This window comes from Sorex fumeus, unplaced genomic scaffold (genome assembly GCF_029834395.1).
Source record: "Sorex fumeus unplaced genomic scaffold, SorFum_2.1 ptg000072l, whole genome shotgun sequence".
Taxonomy (NCBI): domain Eukaryota; kingdom Metazoa; phylum Chordata; class Mammalia; order Eulipotyphla; family Soricidae; genus Sorex; species Sorex fumeus.
The window spans coordinates 45,254,434-45,276,823 of record NW_026606129.1 but is presented as its reverse complement, the minus strand read 5'-3'; the positions used below and the strand labels follow the sequence as shown (position 1 = coordinate 45,276,823).

The window sequence follows — 22,390 nt, the reverse complement described above, 5'->3', positions numbered from 1 at the left end:
GGAGCTGTGGGCCAGAAGTCTCGCCAGCCAATAGTCCTGGGTTTAAATCCCTGGTGTTCCACATGCACAAAGCGTGAGTCTGAAATGATCCTGACAGCTTTGCTGTAATTTCGAATGCCACAAATGATTCCCAGACACACTGTACGGGTGTGTGTGTGTGTGTGTGTGTGTGTGTGTGTGTGTGTGTGTGTGTAAGCACCAAATAAAGGGATATAGCCCCTAGCTAGCACAACTAAAATGATGTGTGTGCAAGAAGACTGGTGTGTGCCACTGAAGGGCATTCCAACATCAGCAGCACCGCAGGGAAGCGTGGCGGGGGTGGGGGTGGCAGGGGGCGAATCAGAGCCCAAAGTGGGTTGCAGGGGTGGAACGACTTCTTAGCCCAAAACTCTCTGAGTACAAGAGGCTGGTGCTGAGGAGACCAGCAATCATGTAGTGTTAACTCAGCCGTCACCCAGAATCAACCGCGGGATGTGACCCCAGAGGTGGGAAGAACAGACTAGTCCTCGCAGCTTCCGCTTCCCAGGGGCACGTGGCCTCACCCCCACACTTCAGATCACCCTCCTTTGGTGTTCCTGAACCACGACACGTGCTTCATTTAAGACCACCAAGCCAGTCAGCTCGGGAGGCTACAAACAGCCTTTTTCATGTATGAAAGAATGAAAAGCAAAATTCAACGCACTCCTGCAGGGTGCGCCTGCCTCTTCCAGCTTGCCGAAGTAGGAAGGAGCTGGAAGTCAATCCACGAAAACTCACCACACACCCACGGAACCTGCATTATGTGGCCAAGCTCCCCGGGTACTGAAAGCACCTAGACCCAGGCACCCCCTTCCCAGGAGCCCGGCCCTCCTGTGAGTGGACAGCAGGCTGCAGGGGCTGGAGCGCTGGGTCCCAGAGGCCCATCCTGTTTTAAGTCTGGATACTGCCCGGTTCTCTCTGCTCCCTGTGAAGTCCCAGGGGGAAACTCAGGAAGGAAGAACATGGCTGTGGACAAGGGAGGCATGAATTGGGATACGACACAAGCCTCTCCAATCCCCCTCTGCCCAGGGGGGTGGGGGGGGGGGCGTGGGGGGGGACAAAGATCAGGGCATGGACAGCATTCAGCACCAGCTGACCCAGGGGCCAGGCAAAGGGCTGGGACTTGTAAGCAGCAGATTGGATCACCCACTGTTGACTGTGCATCTGTTACGGTGCCCAGGGGCCCCGACTCTGACCAAGGCAACCCCATTCTGAGAGTCACAAACCAAAGGGCTGACATACTCGACGATGGCGTCCCGGTCGGCTATATCCCCGAGCACCATGCGCTGAATGATGCTGTTGTGCTCCTCCTCCGAGAGGTTCTTGTACGACACCAGCGGGATATTATACTTGGTGGCAGGCGAAGGGTCCACGCCCTGGAGCCAAGCGTGGTTTTCAATCTCTTCTAAGGAGGCTCTTCTCTTGGGATCTCTCTGCAACATCCGAGTGATCAAGCTGGAAAGCAGGCAAGGCCACTGTTACAGCACATCCGCTGGCGAGGGGGAGTAACGGGGGGCCCATCAAACCTGTTTCCTACTCTCACACCGTCACGGTCACTGTCCTCCCATTGTTCATCGATTTGCTCGAGCGGGCTCAGTTAACACTGTGAGACTTGTTACTGTGTTTGGCATATTGAATATGTCATGGGTAGCTTGCTAGGCTTTGCCATGCAGGTGAGATACTCTTGGTAGCTTGCCGGACTCTCCGAGAATTTGCCTTGGATGCAGTCGACATGGTCGACATGGCCAACTGGAGTTCGATCCTTCCGCCCCTCACACCGTCATTTTACATTATGTTCACGGGTAGTGAGGGGGAGCTGGCGGAAAAATAAAGAACATCTAGGGGCTGGAGCGATAGCAAAGCGAGTAGGACATTTGCCTTGCACGTGACGCCCCGGGTTTGATTCCCAGCATCCCAGATGGTCCCCGAACACCGCCAGGGATAATTCCTGAGTGCAGAGCCTGAAGTAAACCCTGTGGCACTGCCGGGTGTGACACCCCACCCCATCAAAAAAAAATATAGTGCCATGAGATTCAGAATTTAAAAAATATCACATCTTCTGGGGCCAAAGCAATATTATTGTACAGTGGGTAGGAAACCTGCCATGCATATGGCTGATCAGGGTTTGATCCCCAGCACCCCATGTAATCCTCCTGAGCAGTGCAGGAAAGATCCCTGATTACAGAGGCGTTAAGCCCTGAGCACCACCAAGCTGAGGAAACAAAAAAAACCCAAACCTATAAAAACAGAAATCTTAGGTCGTGCATGACAAAGATGGAATAATGGTTTCTGTTTGATTCTGAAGGCTCCAACGAGTACATGAAACGAAGTATAACATGCAGGGGGCCCCCTTAAGATAGAAGCACAACATGACCCGCTACAGACCTGAAGCCTTAACTCAGTGGGACACTCTGCCTGCTTCCCCTTGGCGGCTCGGTGACCACCATTCTCCAGACTCCTTTGGACAGTCAGGTTTGGGCCCACAGTGACGAGACACGCAGGGCCTCATGGGATGGGGGTGGAGCCGGCCCTTTCCTCCCTGCCACAACAAGAGCCGAGTCACCACCCACAAATGGCCTCTCTGGCTCCTGATCAAGCTGCTTAAAGGCCATGATACCAGAGACATGGATCAGAAACAAATCTCAGAACCCAGCAGGTTTTGGCAGAAATCCCTCCAGATTTAATTGTTAAAATTTTGGAATTCCAAAATCGCGCAGCCACTACTGCAGCCTTGCAACCACTACTGCGGCCTTGCGACCACTACTGCAGCCGCATGACATCATATGTTATTCACAATCATCGATAGAAAACAAATTGTCTACTGTTGCCCTTTTGGCAGATCTGATGTTGGGGTAAAATCCCAAATAATAATGGTGGGTGTGGTGTCGAAATATTGAATGTAATAAAGGTAGAGAGAGAGTAATGTGGAAATCATCTGCCCCACAGGTAGGGGGAGGGTATGGGATAGGGGTATACTGGGGGTTTCGGTGGTGGAAAATGGGCACTGCTGAAGGGACAGGTGTTTCATCATTGTATGACCAAGACTTAAACCCGAAAGCTTTGTAACGGCTCTCACGGTGATTCAATAAATAAATTTATAAAAAAGAAGAAAAAGAAAAAGTAAGGTGGTCATGCCCAATTCAATCAGCCTAATCAATGGCTGAATAAATAGCAATACTCAAAAAAAAAAAAACTTCAGTGGGACAGAGTCTGAAGAATAAATCTATTGGTAAGAAGGAAGCCTGCTTGCTTCAGCACTGGCTGACAGGTGAGGCTGGAGGACTGCTTCTAAGAGCTTCCAACTCATACAGGCTAATGGTACAAATGAATGCTATATGCATGAAGTTTATAGCAAGGGAGTTAATTCAAGGCAGCCTAAGACCAAATATGCTCCCCGGAAACTAACAGAACAGTAAAGGCATACCCTCTCTACAAAAACGAACATAAAGAACGCCCCACATATTACCCAGAATATGAATTTATAATGACAACACACAAAGGAAACAAGGTAACAACAACAAGAACTAAGAAGTATGGCTGAAAAATTGAAATATAAGAAGTATTGGCACTTTCAGACACCCATGTGTTAAATATGTCTGAAACATGAAGAAGCTGGAAAATATCAGGAAGACTTCAAAAAGTGAAAAGTAACTATTTTACTTTTTTACCTGGTGTGGGTGGGGTGGGGTAGGGCACACACCTGACAGTGTTCAGGGGCTACTCAAGGCTTGGTGCTCAGAGGACCGTGCAGAGCCAGGAAACAAAACTGGGCCTCATGCATGCAGAGGCTTGGCTCCAGCCAGCTGAGCTACCACTCTGGCTTGAAAAATAACTTTTACTTTTTTAAAAATTTAATCCGTGAACTCTTAAAACTAGAGTGAATTTATGAACTGGAAGACAGAGTCAAGGAAATAATCCAGATCAGTAGAGTAAGAGACAGAAAATAAGAAAGAAGAGCCAGAGAGATAGTACAGAGGGCAAAGCACTTGCCTCACACACATCCGACTGTAGTTCAATCTCTGGTACCCCATATGGCCCCCCTCCAAGTCCCACCAGATGTGAAGGTGTGATCTCTGAGCACAGAGCCAGGAGTAAGCTTTGAGCAAGGAGAGGCGAGGGGAGGGAGAGGAGAGGAAAGGAAGGGAGAGGAAAGTAAAGGAGAGGTTAAAAGACAGAACAGAGTAATACACATTTAATTAATTTTAAGAAGATAAAAAAAAAACAGGGAGAAACTATACACAAAAAGTCAATGACTGACTAGTTTTCAAATTCACTGGAAACTAAAAAAAAAAATCTCAAAGCAGGAAACCTACCCTCGAACCCTAGGCCAAGCAAATGCAGACAAGTACTTAATGTGTCCTGAGAGAAAGGGCAAATCACCTGTGCAAGGACAGAAAGGTGGACAGCTGACCTCTCCACAGAACGAAGACACGCCAGAGACTGGTCTGTCTTCAATGACCTGGCAGAAGCTAATGTCAGCTTAGGACTCTATACTCAATAAAACTGTCTCTCAAAAACTTATGTGACATGAAAGTTTTTAAATGAAATATGAAAAAGTCGATACTTCCATCAAAAAGATATTCTGAAACAGGCACTGGGGTGGGGGTGTGTCAAGCTCAGCGCCTGATACACATTGATTCAATCTTGACAATCACCCCTTTCAAGGCAGGTGCTGTTAGTATAATGAAAGGTCAGTCTTTGAATCCCAGAAGTCTGAACAGCTCAAGTTCCTAACCGTCCGTCACACAACCTAATGTGGGGTGAAAAGACTGGAGAAAAAGTCCCCAAGTGCCCAGGTTTCCTTGTTACCAGTTGATGGAAGGAACTGAAAACTTTGTTATTCCAATAAAATTCCATTAAGCAGCGACACAACCATAGCTGCACACAGTGAGACTCTGTGCCTGCAGCTTCAAGGCTGCAAAGAGTGGCCAGCAGCTCTCTTAGCCCACTTCTCCCTACACATCTCGGGGCACTAGACAGGACCTTAAATTCCAAATCATCTCCTTGAGGACACTGTCAGGTTACCACAAACACAGAAACCAAAATGGAGGTTTTGAGTTTCTGCGGAGCTAGGCTACGGGAGAGTAAAATTCACACAACACCACGCAAATCCTAAAATGGTGTGGCGACATTTCAAGAACAGAAAATACCCTCACTCTCACTTTCTGGAATTTAAAATAATTCCAGGTGGTCCTGCCTTTCAGTTAATGGAAGAAGAAAAAGGTACTTCTCTCGGTAATGGCTTCATTTCGAGACCACTCTGGATGCTAAAAAAATGCATGCATGTAATAAGAGTTCTAAAGACCTATATTTAAGACACAGACTAATACATTCTCTAATTTTAAATTTCAAATCACTGTGGGGTTACCCACCCCCCTCACCCGCCACTCCCCCGCCAAAAACCCAAATACACTTAATGGGAGCAGAAATATAAAATGCAAGAACTAAAATGATCCCAGATGCTTGGGACTGAAATCACCTCAAATTTTTTTTGACAAGTTAATGGAATAAAATTTCTGGCTTTCTTATTTGAGTGCTTATGGCTTCCATGTACTTTTACTTATTTATTTTTTACTTACTCCTTGCACTCTTTAGACACATGGGATGGTACCGTATATTTGCAATCCATGATCATGGTCAGTGTCTCGCTGTCATTGGCCTCTTGAAAGGGCGGCTGCCCACACACCAGCATGAACAGGATCACTCCCAGGCTCCATATATCTAAAAATCAAAGACGCACACTGTTAAATACTGGACTAGTTAGGAAGCCAAAGACATTAAGAGGAGTAAAACAGACTCATAATATTTTACTTTGAATAATCACAAGCATTTACATCTCAAAGCAAAACATTTATGCAAGAAACTTAAACTTAAGTCCCTATAAGGCAGGGAAAATATCTGGTTTGTTCAGTGTTTTTGTATTCACTTAAAGTCCTATTAAGTGCCAGCCAGGCACATAGTGAGTGGTCAAAAATAGGGACTCGAGAGAATAATGTGTTCATTTGGTAAAAGCAAGAACATCAACCAGAGAGTCCTCATTAAGATTCCCCAAACATTGGGCAACACTGCTTTTCTTCCCATTATATTATACAACATGAGAGATTAAGAAATGAGATATGCAGAGTATTTGCCAAAAGCCACCATTATCTTGGTTGTTCTTCACATCAATCCAGGTAAGAAAAAGCAGATGAAGTTATGATGATATGATAGTTAAGAAAATAAAGCTCAGGGGCTGGAGCAATAGCACAGCGGGTAGGGCGTTTGCCTTGCATGTGGTCGACCGAGGTTCGATTCCCAGCATCCCATATGGTCCACCAAGCACCGCCAGGAGTGATTCCTGAGTGCATGAACCAGGAGTAACTCCTGTGCATCACCAGGTGTGACCCAGAAAAAAAAAAAAGAAAAGAAAAAAGAAATTAAAGCTCAGAGAGATTTCAGAGGAAAGAACTAGGGAAAAAAGGTAAAAGCAACCTAGAGGCACACATTTGCATGAAAAATAGTACAAATTACTTAATAAAGCTGCTGAAGTATGGGAAAGGGTGGTAAGTTTCCTATCATAGTTAAGTATTCCAGCAAAGGCTGGGCAACCGTTTTTCCAGTATTCTGCATAAGGCATTCTGTTACCAGCTGTAAGACTGAACTAGCTAAACCATGAGGACAGACATTAGACTAACTCCTATAAATAAAACCCCCTATGATTTCCTGCCACTAAATAAAAACCGCAAATCAGATGGGGGGGGAAATTAGATGAAAAGGATGAACCTCTCAGAAAGAACACATGTCCTTCATTCATTCCAGAAGCTTAACTAAAAATGTGATTATATAACTCTTATAAAGGATCACTTTGTGACACCTTTTAGACCACAAAACATTAGAGGAGACAGGAAGGGCAAGTTAATATGCATACTTATCATTTAGACAAAACACCCCAAATCACATCAATTATGTTATTTTCAAAGCAAATTAAAACTTGTTAATTTTACTTTTCCTGGTTTAAACTAAACAAAGAAGGAAAGAAAGGAAGAAACCCAAAGTCAAATGCACTGCGTTTTTTAGATGTATCATAAATATTTACTAAGAATGTTCCCATGGAAATTAGTGAAGCAGATGGAAAAATCCAATAAATTAATGCACATACATCAATGAGGTGAAAGAGACAGAGAGGTCACTCAGTCTAAACCCTGGGCTCTTTAGGGTCTCAGAGTTGGGTCATGGATGCTTAACAAGTTGGCTCTCAACTCCAGAGAGCAACCATACAACTAATAACCTAAATTTCTTGAAGAAAACTTTCTTTTCTGTCATATAAACAGCAACAAGAAAATCCAATTATTTAAAATGTGATAGTACAGAGGATAAGGCACTTGTCTCGCATGCATCCAACCAGGTTCCATCCCAGGCACCCCATCCAGTCCTCCAAGTCTGCCAGGACTGATCCTTGGGTGTTGCAGAGCCAGGAGTGAACCCTGAGCACAGCCAGGTGTGGCCCCCAAATGAAAAAACATTTATTTAATGTAATGTTTTCTTCAGGATCATTTGCCCAGGCAAACTAACACATTTTGCTTGTTAGGATGAGGTGCACAACGGGAAGCGTAGGAACGAAAAATAAAATACACACATATGGACTCTGTTTCCACAATTTCCTAATCAGGCTCAAATAATCGCTGAATATAGCTAATGCTCAGAAGTTGACGCTTAGAAATATAATTCTATGCCAAGCAGTTTGCAAAGGTAAACGACATGATTTGCAGCATTTCAGCGAAAAAAGGGCAGAATAATTAAGGAAGCAAAGTCTTAGAAAGGGCAAAGGATCCTCTCAGGAGTCAACATGCTCGTTCAAGGGTGGTTTATTCCACTACTTCTTCCCTCCCACTTTCTGTGTTTAAATCTCTTTACTTTTTCATCCTCAAAGTCAAAGGAAAGAGAAAACAGCACTTAATGCGAGGAAAGGTGTAGCCAAGTTATTTAAAAATGGGTTCCCCATCTTTAAAATGGGCTGGAGCATAGCACAGTGGTAGGGTGTTCGCCTTGCGCATGGCTGGCTTGGCCGAGCCAGGTTCTATTCCTCTGCCCCTCTCGGGGAGCCCGGCAAGCTACCAAGAGTATCTCACCCACGCAGCACAGAAACCCTGGCAAGCTACCCGTGACGTATTTGATATGCCAAACACAGTAACAACGAGTCTCACAATGGAGACGTTACTGGGCCCGCTCAAGCAAATCAAAGAACAATGGGAGGACAGTGACAGTGACATCATTAAAATGGGAAGCTGTGGTAGACATCAGAGAACTGAAACAGAATCAACGTTCAGTATCAGGTTGTAGCCTGGTGCCAGCAAAGCATCCTCGGAGGCTGTGCCAGGCCAAGTGAGGAGAGAGGAGCATGCAGTACTTAACTTTCCAGAGCTTCCAGATCATGGCAAAGGTGACTGCAGGTGGCAGGAACAAAAAGCAGCTAAGCTCCAGAAGGACTAACATAAACTGAGAAGGAAAACTAACAATGATGATAGGGAAGGACTGCTGGCAAGTCACATAAAAACGCGGTGGGAACGGTCACCTTCTTCACTCCCTTCACAAATGAGGCAAGAGTCATGGTACCTGTCTCCATACTCATGTTAGCCGATATTTTAAATTATCTTTTCCATTGAAAACAAAACAAGCCTCAACTTGCTAATAAAACAAAAACACATTCCCAAGCTGTAGCTCACAGTCTTAGTCTGAGCACCAGAGATCAACGACGTTGATCAAGCGGGAGGGAGACCTGGAAGTCTAAGATGAGAGCAGTATGGAATGGAGACTTTACACAATTTTCATTTAAAAAACTGTCATGGGGCTGGAGCGATAGCAGAGCGGGTAGGGTGTTTGCCTTGTACGCGGCAGACCTGGGTTCGATTCCCAGCATCCCATATGGTCCCCCGAGCACCGCCAGGAATAATTCCTGAGTGCAGAGCGAGGCAGGAGTAACTTATGTGCATCGCCGGGTGTCACCCAAAAAGCAAACAAGAAACAAACAAACAAACAAACAAAAACCTGTCACATTAAACAAGGTGGCCCAGAAAGAAGTTAACGGGCTGAGTGTGTGGCTGTGCATCAGGAAGCCCGATGGAGCTCCCACACAACTGAGAATGGGCCCCGAGCAGTGAGGACTGGCCCCCAAGCACAGAGCCAAGAACAGTCATCAAGCACCACCTGGTGTGGACCCAGACCCTATTAAACAAGGCAACACACATTAACCATCTGAAAAAAAGCAAAGCTCGACTCTGTTAACTACTATTTGTAGCATATGTTTTGATGTCAGCCCGTGATTTATAGAAACAGAAAAAGAAAACATCACTCAATAGTTCTTTGGCTAAGTACCCCCCATCACCACCACCCTACGAAATTATGAGAAGGAAAGATAACGAAGCTTTTGTTAGCATAAAGGGTGGGAGTTACTGGTCCCCTTTCCTAGCCACTTTCTAGTAGGGAAGAAATGACGTCACAAAAAGGTGCCCTAGTCTTATCTACTGGTCAGTGGAGTCAATTTCTCATACACAACTGGATTGGGCTATATCCAGAGCTGGAGCTGGAGTTTATATTACAAAATTCATCTTAGGAAGGCAGGCAGGCAAACAAAAGACCAAAATGGGATAAATGAATATGCTAATGATTAATTTGATAAAAAATAATGGCCAAAGGGGTGGGGTGGGAATATCATGATTACGAAGAACTTTTCTAAAAAAAAAAATCATTCTGAAAAGAATAATCTAGGTGACAAAAGAACAGGAATCACAAAGTACTAAGAATAGAAAACCATGAGGACTGTTTTAGGTAGAAACCTCTATGTTCTCCTCTGACTTTTATCACTTTAACCATGAGTCATGAGAGCAGCAAAGGAAAGAGAACGTGCTAAAACTACTACAGATGAAGTAGAAACTAGCACCTTTTACTATTTCACTTACAACTGGCAGGATCTATGCCACCACTTTTCAGTTCCAACTGTGGTCACCAGCCACCGGCATATGACCCACCGCCAACGTAAGAAGCAACGCTTTCTGAGAATAGAAAGAACTGCTGCAGAAAAGTGTGGGTCCCAGGGCTCAACAATAAAATGCAGGGCCTTCGTTTCTTGTGTAACATTCATAAACCTAATCACTTCAGTCTACTGATCTGAATTTCTTTATACAGTAAGAACCACTCAGTTGCATTCTAATCACCCAGAGCTCTAGAAGGGAATTTCCTTGATCCAAATGAGATGAGTGATTGATTCTCAGAAACTGCCCAGAGACGGGTCCGAGAGGGGAAACTGTCAGGACACTGAAGGATGGAGGGAAGGCAGGAGAGAAATGGAATATGTGGACAAGTTCCTATTTCCAGATTATCTCCATTAATTCTGGTTTTATCACGACTCTATTTAACAAGAAATCATTTTTTTTCCTTAAATAACAACAACAACAAAAAAATTAAGAAGGAATGCCATCTTCTCATCCCTACTGCAAGAAACTTCTTTCCCAGATTTGAAAACATCTAAATGTCCCTTGAGGACTCCCAAGGTCAAAGCTGCCCCAAGCTGATCACCTTTCATCCAAACCTACATGAGCCTGTGTATGTTTTGACCACCTGGTCAAGGGCACCTCCACTCACCCAACTGAAACTTGGGAGGTCACCCACCCTGTGGGTGCTCTGACTGACAGGTCAGGGAGTGCCTTCCCATAAGGTCCTGTGCTTAGAGTCCTCAATGGCTCCAGCCACTGACCCTTTTCCCTCCTCAAGCCCCCGGCCCTGTCCCCCCACCACAACATGCACTCACTGTCCTTCGAGCAGGCTACCAGCAGGAGGAGCTGTGATAGCAGATGTTCTCCTGTTCACTTCTTGACTCAGAGGTCCCTCCAGCTCAGAGGAGGCCCCCCAGAGGAGTACTTGCTCTACAATGCTGCAAAATGGAAAGCTCTAAAACCAAAGGGAAAGCAGTACTTCTGCAAATGAGTCCTTCCCCGACCCCAACCTCCCCAAAAAGCCTCTAGTACAGAGACAAGTGGTGAAGAGTCACACCCGTCCAATAAAAACAGAGGGAAAGGAACTTGAGGAGGCCTGGAGTAGAGAAGTACTCCCCAAAGGGGGTGAGAACCACTCTTCAACTCTGGAACAATCCCGGGGCCACGGCAGGAACCTCTGGTGCAACTCTGGAATGCTCTGTCTGTCCACTCAGTGAAGGTGAATTTCCACTGCTTTTCTCTTATTGTTTTTTTTTTCTTTTTCCTTCCCTGACAGCGGGGTGAAACACCAGAAAAGTTTGAACCCTCCAGAGTACAGTAAAGCAGAGGGAAAAGTGGGTTTCAGTCAGGGGAGTCAGTGTAGACACACTGAGTTTTAGTCAGATGTTCAAGGCCTTGTGCAAGTTTGTTTTCTTCAACTCAAAAAAAAAAAAACTGGAAAAAAGTTCAGCAAGTCAAAGGTTGTCAATTGCACGACGTGGGACAGCGCACGTCCACACAAACCCTAAGCAGACAGTAGCTGACACCCTTCCAGCTCGGCCTCTCCACTAGATCCTGCCAGAAAGAGAACTTCACTACCAAGGGGGAAGATAAGCCAGGCTGAAACGTTGCCACCATGTGATGATGTCCACTACAGTCTCGTGGGAAGAGAACAACCTGGGCTTCAGCTGCAGAGGCCCCACTCAAATCCCATCCTGACCACTGAACTGGCTGGAACTCCTTGGCCAAAGTCACCTGGCTTGAAGCATCCTAGCTGTCTCTGCTCCAAAATGTGGACATTTCCACTTGGCAGGTAATCTCTTGAGTGAGCAGCTGAGCAAACACCCTATCACTGCAAAGTCTGATTCAAACAAACAAACAAGCAAACAAACAAACCGGGCAACTCCAAGGTCTAGGAGTTTGACCTGCACGTTAAAGCAGTTTCTTATTTAAGAAACTACCGTACTGGGGGCTGGAGCGACTGTACAGTAGGTAGGGCATTTGCGGTTTGACCTGGGTTCAATCCCCGGCATCCTATATGGTACCCCAAGCAGTGCCAGGAGGAATTCCTGAATGCAAAGCCAGGAGTAACCCCTGAGCATCAATGGGTGTGACCCAAAAATAAAAAAATAAAAAAAAACACTACCGTATTGAGTTATCTTACGAGAACATTACTCATTTAAAAAAATACATATTAGTTGCACTTAATGGAACAGTATGATGTGCACATACTAACTGAATAAGCAGAAATCTTTTTACAGACATGTAAAGGTAATGAAAATTTTCGGTAAAGCCTAGGAGCCAGAGAGCTAGCTCAGCAATCAGGGAGCACGCCCTGTGAGCACATGGACCCAGATTCCATCCTGGTGCCACATGCCACTGAGCGCCCTGTGAGCATGAGGCCTAAGTTCAAACTGGCACCGCATGTCACCCTGTGAGAATGAAGACCTAAGTTCAAACTTGGCACTGCATGCCACTGGGCACCCTGTGAGCATGAAGACTGAAGTTCAATCCTGGCACTGCATGCCACTGAGTGTTGCTCAAATGCCTGCACCAATGCTTGGCCTGGCAGCCCTGCATTAAGGATTCTGGCCCCATTAGCTGAGTGTCACTGGGCGTGGCTCCTAGGTCCCTCGGCACTGCCTCAGAGCTTACCCCAAGCCTCTTACCCTCAACCTCTACCACCTAAACAGCCTAGCCACACATGACTGAAAGCAACTCTTGCTGTGGTCTACAGGCACCCAATCCTGCAAGATTTCTTTACTGCATCCAAAGGCTAATCTCTCTCTCTCTCCCTCTCTCTCTCACTCTCCCTCTCCCTCTCCCTCTCTCACTATATACACATACATACATATATATACACACACACATATATATGCATATAGTAAACAGCAAGAGTAAAAACCATGTTCAATTTTATCACAAATGATTTCCATCAAGAATTATGAAAATCCAAACACTGAACTCAATGGTGTTCCCTCAGAATACCCAGTACTCCAGTGAAACATGATGAAAGAAGAGAAAGATGGGCTTACAGGTCCTCAGAATCTATGGCTCGGGCTCAGGGGATGCTGAGGTCAGGAAGGGGCTGGGAGTACTGCTCGCCATCTCATGCTGGCTCCAGTATTCTTCTGCTCTGGGACAACAGCAAACACAAAGCTCCGGAGAAGGGGACACTAAAGTCAGAGGCACTGCGGGTCACCAGCACTGGTACATTCCCAGACAGTCCGTCTGGGTGCACTGGCTCTCTTGAAATTGCCACTCGGCCAGAACAACCCCTCCAGGTATTTCTAAATACTTCAATGACGCAGAATCAGTTACAAATTCAAACCTTTCCAAAATCAGATCTTTAAAAAAAAAAAAGTCTTATAATATCAAAATACTTTCTTCTATATGCATACATTTAAAAAAAAAACTCTCGTTTTTGTCCAATTTTATGATAACACTGATCACAACATTTAAAATGCTCGTTTATTAAAAATACTTTAAAAATGTGGAAATCAGGGCCATCGGCCTGGTGACACACTAGGAGAACATGCTCCCTTTAAAATTTCCTAAATTTTCCACCAGCTATTCCTCTTTGGAGGAGGATCTACTGACAGAAATGCGTTTCTGTGCCATGGTGACTTTGAAAGCCTCTAAAGCCACAGAGCAGATCAACTGAAAACCTAGATCAGGAGAAGCCCTTTCCAGAGCTGTGGCAAGAATCCAAACAAGAACCAATCGTGTAATCTCAAAGTTTTAATGGATCACAGATATTCCTTAAAAAGACTAGATCCAATGAACTTATAGAAGTACTAAAGGAAGACCACAAATCTGAAATCTCTGTAAAAACTCAAGGGTCCGAAAGAAGGCAGCGACAGGGGTTAAAGCTACTGGCCCTGCATAATGCTGATCCCTGGTACCACCTGGTTCCCCAAGCAGAGCTGGGAGAAGCACCCTGCACTGTCAGGTGCAGCCCAAATCATTTCCCCACTCCCCAAAACCCTTAAAATGAAGAAAGTACAGCTCCTTTGGTGCCAGAACATAAGAATCTTGTGAACTTGTATTTAACAGTTTAAATAGCAGTTGTATTCATACATATTAAAGAATTTGTTACAATTCCAGTGCTGCAGAAATGAATTATTACTGGATACAAAACTTGAGGGTCCCCTCCTGTTACCTGGCCATCAGACCACCCAGAGGCTTCCCTGGTGAACTACCAGACTACATGAAGTCTCACTTAGCTGGAACTACTTTCCAGTATCGGTAAAAAGATATGTACAAACTGTTAATAACATAAAATGGGTTAAAAAAATAAAACAACTATCAAGCCATAGGAAATATCTAATCATATCTATTTTTGATGGTTAAAAAAACAATTGCAAGAACATTCCACTCCTAATGACTTGATGTCCTTTTGAGAACAGCCCAGCCCATAACCTTGCCTCCCATTTTTCACTATGATATTCCTAAGTTTAGAGCACTTGAAAGAAAGTAAGAATAAGCTATCTAGTATTAATATAGAAAATTTGACTGAGTTAGGTAGCAGTCGAAGGTACAAAAACCAGGGCACTCTTCTGCATCAGTATTTTATGCTCCCAAACTATGCATATTGTACTTTTTCTATCAAATAATTATGGGCCTGTGTTTTACTCATCCACAAGTATAATACCCAATTTAAAAGGGGGAACATTTCATAATGGTCCATAAAACATCTAGGAAACTGCACTTCTGATTCTCTCTCAAGATAGAAATCACTGCTTTTATGAAACTCAGGATGAGTCTGGAACTCATTAAAAATACATTCTTGGGAGAGAGAGAGAGAGAGAGAGAGAGAGAGAGAGAGAGAGAGAGAGAGAGAGAGAGTACAGGGGTTAAGGCACTTGCCTTGCTTGAAGCTGACCCCAGCGGAATCCCTGGCATCACACATGGTCTCTGAGCATGACCAGGAGCAATTCCTGAGCACAGAGCCAGGAGTAAGCCCTGAGCACAGCCAGGTAGGATCCAACACCCCTCAGCCCCGCCCCACCCCCAAACTCATACACAAGGCAGAAAAAGGATCATAACAGGAGACAGAGATCAGGATATGGCATGCAGAGCAGCTCTAGTCAAGCTTCGTAAGTATTAAAATTATAAATTCCAGTTTCTTTAGCGCGCTCTGTACTATGTATCCATTTCAGTAAACACAAAGTGCTTGCCATGTTTACCAGGCAATGGGGATGGGTCACAGATAAGGCATAAACAAACACACAGTTCCCTCTCAAGGCCCTTAACTATTGAGCAAGGGGGACAAGTGAGCCATCTGGAGTGAGCGAGGCTTGGCATGAACCTGTCCAATTCCAAAGGGAAAAGGCAAGCAAGGCCATACGTCCTCTGCACCTCATCACGTCTTTTTTTAGCTGACAACCCTCCATTATTTAATCCAACCAACAAGTGTGCCCACTCTGTGCCTGGTTGTATCCCTACATCCTTGTATTTAACTGGACCTATCCAATAAAAAGGGCCCTATTCCACAAATGCTTCTCTTTTTTTTTTTTCCTGCTTACCAGAGAGCTCCACAAAATCTAGGCTCCTACAATTTATTTTCTACTAAAGTTTCCAGATAAAAATCATTCTGGGGGAAAAATAAAAGAAAAAAAAAACAACCTTTCAAATATCAAATTAGACTAAGTAGGCTGGGTTGAATGACGGGAGGAAGAATTGGAAACTGAAGGGGGCCATGATCCTATCTCTGCTCACTGACCCGCCTTAGCACTGCGGTGCCCTGTGCTACATCTGCTCTCCATCTTTCTCCATCCAAGTCAACATCAGCCTGTGAAGATTCCACTGACGGAAGCCACAGCACCTCCAAGCAGCCAACCACCCACTCTGGAGGTCACGAAAACCACTCTCAGGCTGCCCTCCTTCTGACTCCAGGACCACCACACAACTACCCCATGGGACAGGGCAGCTTCCCCAGAAATCGAGCACTGGCCATAACTAAGCTGTACCAGGTCCAACCCGGCACAACCATAGAGAGGGGCATCAACACATGGCTCCACAGTTCTTAAAAATACTACAAGAGCTCGTCTGCAGAGGGGCCACAGCTACAGTACAGCAGGGAGGGCTCTTGCCTTGCAAGCGGCAGACCCGGGTTCAATCCCTGGCACCCTGATGGTCCCCTGAGTACCACCAGGAATGATCCCTGTGCTCAGAGCCAGAAATAAACCTTGAGCATTACTGGGTGCCCCCCCATCCAAACAAAATAAAAATTAAAATTAAAAAAGAACTCACCTGGAAAGTCAAGAGCTCTGAAGCTGACTAGCCACGTGTACTCTGATAGGAGTCCCAAGTTACTGTTAAAAAGTTTGTTCTAACTAGTTTGTAAAATAAAAATTTTTTAAAATTATACTTTTTATTTTACAAACAGAGATTGTTTTTATTGTACAAACCAGACTTTCTTCACCAAGTTTATGCTTCTCTAGATGCATGTGCGCATATGCTTGAAAAAGCACCCAAGCAAATACCATGTTTTTAACTCCCTGAGGGCTCTTTGCAAAGTAACATGAAGTGATCATAAAGAGACTGTTTCCATGTGTGTTTGTGTCTGAGAAGTCACTGTTGGGGGGTAGCGGGGCGGGGTGGGGGGGAGTTGAAAATCTCTGTTCTGGATGGTCTGACACACGCCTCTGAAATGCCAAGAAATGAGCCAGTTATCAGGATAAATACCAGGAATCTGATTTGCTTTTCGCTCACCTTAAAAGGCGACACAAAGAAAAACTCCCTGCTGCAGAAGTTGGTCTGTTCCCTGAATACCAACAACCTGAAAGTTCAACACAGCTGAAACAGCACGTGAGACAAAGGGAGGAGCAGAAGCGCGGGGTCTGCTCTTCCTCCCCGTTCTTCCCACGGCGGGCAGAAATTCCCAAGAACATATTTCCAACGGAGGGAGGAAAACGGGGCCATCATCTTTCAACACCCTCTGGGACCGCAGCTGCAGCCCCACATGGAAACACAGCGGTTTGCAGGCACTCCAGAAACAGGCTGGCCGGGACCTCGGCACCACCTGGCCTGCTGAAGACTGACTCCACATCTGCGGCCCGGCACCACCCTGCACCCAGACGCATCTCTCGAATGCCTTCCCCAGTCTGAAAGGCTGGAGCCACAGTGACCCCATCTCCCCAGAACTTTTAGGCGGCAGTGGAGCAGGCACAGTCTGTGTTTGGAGGAGAAGGCAGGCGCTGCCAGGAGCGAGGCATGTGAGCAAGAATGGGCCTGGCACAGGGACGGGAGACCAAGGGCACTACGGCAGGGCGGGCCTGTGGAACGTGACTATGAGCACAGAGCGGAGGCAGTGTGGCTGGAGCGGAGCCAGCATCTGGGCAACGCGTGGAAGGAGAAGCTTGGCCAGGAGCGAGCGGGCACATCAGCCTGGGGGGGCGGGGGGCGCAGGCCAGTCCCTGTGTGGACTCCGTCTTGTCTTTTCCGGAAGGTCTTCAGAATTCCGAGCTGCGGAGCAGCACAGGTCCAGGGTGATGTTAAGCACAGTGGCTTCCACCTGCACTGACCAGGCCTGGCCCACCTCTCACAGTGACCCTCAACTTCGTCTCTCTGTCACCAGTCTCCAGAGACGACAACAGCGGCAGCAGGGAACAGAGGCAAAGGAAGCCAGACCCCAAAGTCTCTCCCAGCTCTCAGCCTCCAGTGAAGGCACACATGCCGGGGTCAGTCAGCAACACGTGCCTCCCCAAAGGAGAGCCCCAGAACCTTGGGCCCTGAACACACACACACACACACACACACACACACAGGCTGATGTGCCCCCGACACACACACAAACACACACACATATACAGGCTGATGTGCCCCCAACACATACAAACACACACACAGGCTGATGTGTCCCCAACACACACACACACACACACACAACACACAGACAGGCTGATGTGCCCCCAACACACACATACACACACACAGGACGGTGTGCCCCCAACACACAGGCTGTTGTGTCCCCCAACACACACACACACACACACACACACACGCTGATGTGCCTTCAAAACAAAGACCCAACAACACTGAAAACATAAGAGCTAAGCTGCAGTCATGAGAACTTTGTAATGTGACTGTGAAGTTGACAGGCAGGAGAGGGGGCTGGGGGCTGGGGTGGGGAAGGAAATATGGGAACAAGCGGTGGAGGGAAGTTGACAATGGTGGTGGGACTGGTGCTGAAATATTATATGCCTAAAACTCAACTATCAATACCTTTGCAAATCACAGTCCTTTAAATAAAAAAGAAGGACAGAAGGGAGGGAGAGAGCGAGGGAAAATTTGATTCATAGTTGATTCAGGACTATTCCAGGATGGCAGTGATTAAGCCTGCACACTCTTGTCTTTCCACCCAGAATTTTAAAGAAGGGAAATAAGGTTGGCTGAAAAGACAGAACCCTTTCAGTTAATACTAGTAGAAGAAAGAGCCCTCAGAAAACCACAAAGGAGGAGGAAAGCGACTCTGAAGCAGTCAGTGAGGTGACCCCTGGACCTGCAGCAGGTCAGGTGCCACCTGAGCAGAAAACCAGGGGATGGCAGTAGGCAAACAGACTGGACACCTGAGGGCACACCCAAAAGGTGTCCGGCTTGAAGTTCCAGGGAGCTGGAACAGCAGCAGAAAAATCTCCCGGGACTAGCAATCTGAATCTAACTTATTCCCAAATGACTCCAGACTGTGATAGAAAATGGAAAGGAACAGAAGCACAATTATCAACATTAATAAAAGAGAAATGCACATTTACTCTTTAAAACTAAAGATGCTTAACTTAAAAAAAAAATTGTAACCCTTATTATTTTAGTTTCCTTGAATTAAAATGCTGGAACCTATTTTTCCACTAGTCAGTAAAAACACTTAAATTTATGGTTATAAATCAGTGTAGGCAAGGTTGAATACACATCAGAACCCGTGGAAGCTTCGGAATGTGAGTCTCACCTGAGACTATCCGATTCAGTACCTCCGAAGGGGAGCTCCAGCAAGCCTTGTTTCCTGTTTTTAAATTAAACCTCCTTCTGATTAAACTGGTATGTGGGGAGTTGAGAACCACCAGTTGAAATCTTACCAAACTAATATGGATAAATTGTACTCTTCAGACTAGTGTCAACGTATTTTTCATTTTATCTGAGTCTTGTTAAAACAATGGGACCTATAAGCACCATAGCTAAAAACATGGTGGGGAAAACACTGAAAAAAAACCATATAAATCATCTTTATATTTTTCAGGCCTCTTACTAAAAACAACAAAGGCTGGGTTAGCTTGTAAGTCCCATATGTAGGGTACCTACATATATATATATAGTACACATAACATTTCTTGCTCAAGAATCTAGTACAAATAGTTAAGCACGGGCTATTATAAAGCCCTTTGCTCCCTGCTTCCTGAATGCTGACCTGCACAATAGCCACTAGAATGCAAGGACACTGTGACCACACCACATGCTGAATGAAGTGGTCGACGCAGCGGTGCGTACCAGATCAGCTCAAGAGAGGATTTTGATTTTTCCTTGTGGTTCTGATGACAGATGATCCGGTAATGCTCTACAGGAGCTCCCTTTCAGAGTAGGGCAGGGGGAGGTCCTGGCACCACAGGGGCTGACTCACGGTCTGTCGGCCCAGCCAGAAGTGCTCGACCACCGCAAGGAACCCTCTCAAGCTAGCCACTATCTCTGCTGACCACCAACCTGCTCTGCAATTCTGTTAACACTGATTTGAACAAATGGGATCCCCACACAGTGCACAAGCTTTCCAGATCACCTTTGATCACTCAGTACAATTCATTCCCTTGTGGCCATTTCAAAGTACTCTATCCGGGCTGGCTCCCTTTCATTGCTGCTTACTATTCCAGAGCAAGGACATACCATATGGTAATCATTAACCAACTGATGCCCTTGCCCCTGCTCCTGCGGTTGTCTGCAATTGGGGGTTATTACAAATAAAGCTTCCATAAACCTTATGCATAGGTTTTATGTGAAAACAAGTCATTTCTCTGGAACACACACTCAGGAGTAAAGTAATAACAAACAAACAAAACACTGGGTTGCATATTTAAGAACATATTTAGTTTCAGAGGAATGTTTTCTTGTTTTTTTGGAGGGGGGGTCACACTCGGGCATTGCACAGGGGTTACTCCTCGCTCCGCACTCAGGAATCACTCCTGGCGGTGCTCGGGGGACCATATGGGATGCTGGGAATCAAACTCAGGTCGGCCGCGTGCAAAGCAAATGCCCTACCCCCTGTGCTATCGCTCCAGCACCAGAGAAATGTTTAAGGTTCTGGGTTTGATTCCTGGGACTGACCAAAAATAAATAAATACATAAATAAAAGGCTCTTATTCATGGTCAGAGAGGAAGCTCAATGCGCTAGAACACATGTTTTGCCTGTGGGAGGCCTTGGTTCAGCTCTCAGCACCTCATGGCCCAGGAATAGCCAGGAAAGACCACCCCCTCTCTCCCCATCCAAGCACCAAGCCAAAAGTAGTCTGTGAACATCACTGGATGTGGCACAAAAACAATAAAGATCTTCCCCAATTTTTTAGTGGGAACATCCCCAGTGCTACATGGGAGCCCCTGGGATTCTCCCTGGTGGTGGCTTTAGTGACACGGGGTGCCAGGATCAAACTCAAGGCCTCAAACCCCATAGCCAGTCTTACATTTAGCTCTGTAAGAAACTACCTAATTACCTTTCAGATTGGGTATAGCTGAGATTCCTCTTCCACTATTCCCATAATTGCTCTAGCTTTCTAAGGCTTTGATCTTTCTAAACAAATTTTAAAACAACGTTATGTCCACAAAAGTCCTTGCGGGGCTCTATGAGGCAAGACATTCAGGCTGTAGCTGAACCTGGGGAGAGCCACCTGTATTGTGTCGTGTTGTTTTCCAGTTCGTTAACGTGACTGGGTGGGTCTTATTTTACTTTCTCCATTAACATTTTCACAATTTTCAACACAGTTGCTGCATCTCTGTTCTGTTAGACAATTACTTTGAGATGACATGAAAACAATGTTTTAAATTTTAAACCCCACACATCCGTTGCTAGTATATAGAAATGTGATGGAGGTGGGGCAAAGAGATATTCCAAAAGGCTGGGATGCATGTTTTCCACACCAGAGCCCTGGTTCCATCCCGGCATCACATGCCAGGAACCACCTCTGAACACCATTGGGTGTGGCCCAAAAACCAAAATAAAGAACCGCAACTGGTTTGGAAGGGGGCATTTCTCAAGTAGCAGTTGGGGCCCCGGGACACTCCCAGTAATGCTCAGTCAGCCAACCAGGCGGTTCAATGTGAGGGCCCAGGGAAGCAGCACTGCTCAGGTCTGCGCTCCCTAGAACCAGCACCTGGGCCACACCTGGCGGTGGTGGGGTCCTTCCAGGCTATGCAAGGCTGCTCAAGGAGCCACGCCCACACTGTACCAGGGAGCAAAGCAGGATCCCACATGCCCCTGACCCTTGTGCTACCTCCCCAGCCCGCAATGTGCTGTATTTTATGTGCTATCTTGCACCTGTGATCCTACTTACTCTCAGGATGGTTCTGTAGCTACCTTGAGATGTCTGATGGAGCAATCATATCTGCAGGGGGGGGGGGGGGAGAGTTTTATTTCTACCAGTTTGTACACCTCTCAGTACTACTTCAAATGAAAGGAGACATCCTTGCCTTATTTCTGAACTTATGGGGAACTGTATTCAGTCTTTCCCCAAATGGCTCATTCATTAACCAATCAGCATGATGTTAGTTGAAGGATTTTTGTATATGCTCTGACCAAGTATAGGAAGCTCACCTCTATATCCAGCTTATTGAGAATTAGGGGGGTGGAAAGTTGTTATTTTAATGTAGGACATAATATGCACATACGAAGAAAAAAAAATCCCAGCGTTTTTGTACATTCACGAGGGGATACTGCTCATTACTATAGAAAACTCTTCACTAAATGCTTAATAAAAAGTGTATAACCCCCAATTTTTTTATTTTAACCTGAAAAAAAACTATATACACTGACTCAAAATCTAAATCTTTTCAATATATTTACTAAAATAGAGACATATTTTTAAGTAATTTGGTTTTCAATGACATATGTGGCATATCAGTTTATGAAATAATGAATGAAAAGACAGACTACTTCAGCTTTGAAGCAGCTTGTCCATAAACCAGGGAGCAGAGGCGCTGTCAGGGTTGCTGGGTTAAGCCTATAAAATACAAGGAAGCCTCTGACCTCAAGCAAAATTTTTAATACCAAGTTTAAATTTGGAAAAAAGCTTTCATATGTTAGTGGGATGAAAAAAGCCATCAGTAACATCAGGGTTCTATAACAACAGGAAAGTTGTATCTGTGGCCTAAAAAAATTTTCCCACTGTAGATAGAGTTTCACTCGTGGCCACGCTCAGGGAACCATGTGGTACCAAGGAGGGAACCCAGGT

General features: G+C 45.6%; 1 protein-coding gene across 1 annotated transcript in view; it reads right to left on the bottom strand.

Moving 5' to 3' along the window:
* The window catches only part of SNRK (SNF related kinase), a 50,091-nt gene that overhangs the window by 5,192 nt on the left and 22,509 nt on the right, over window positions 1-22,390 (bottom strand). Inside the window, exons 4-5 of the mRNA XM_056129124.1 lie at window positions 5,598-5,739; window positions 1,261-1,473 (exon numbers count right to left, since the gene is read on the bottom strand). Of these exons, the coding sequence (XP_055985099.1) occupies window positions 1,261-1,473; window positions 5,598-5,739 (355 nt within the window). The remainder of the gene's footprint in view (window positions 1-1,260; window positions 1,474-5,597; window positions 5,740-22,390) is intronic.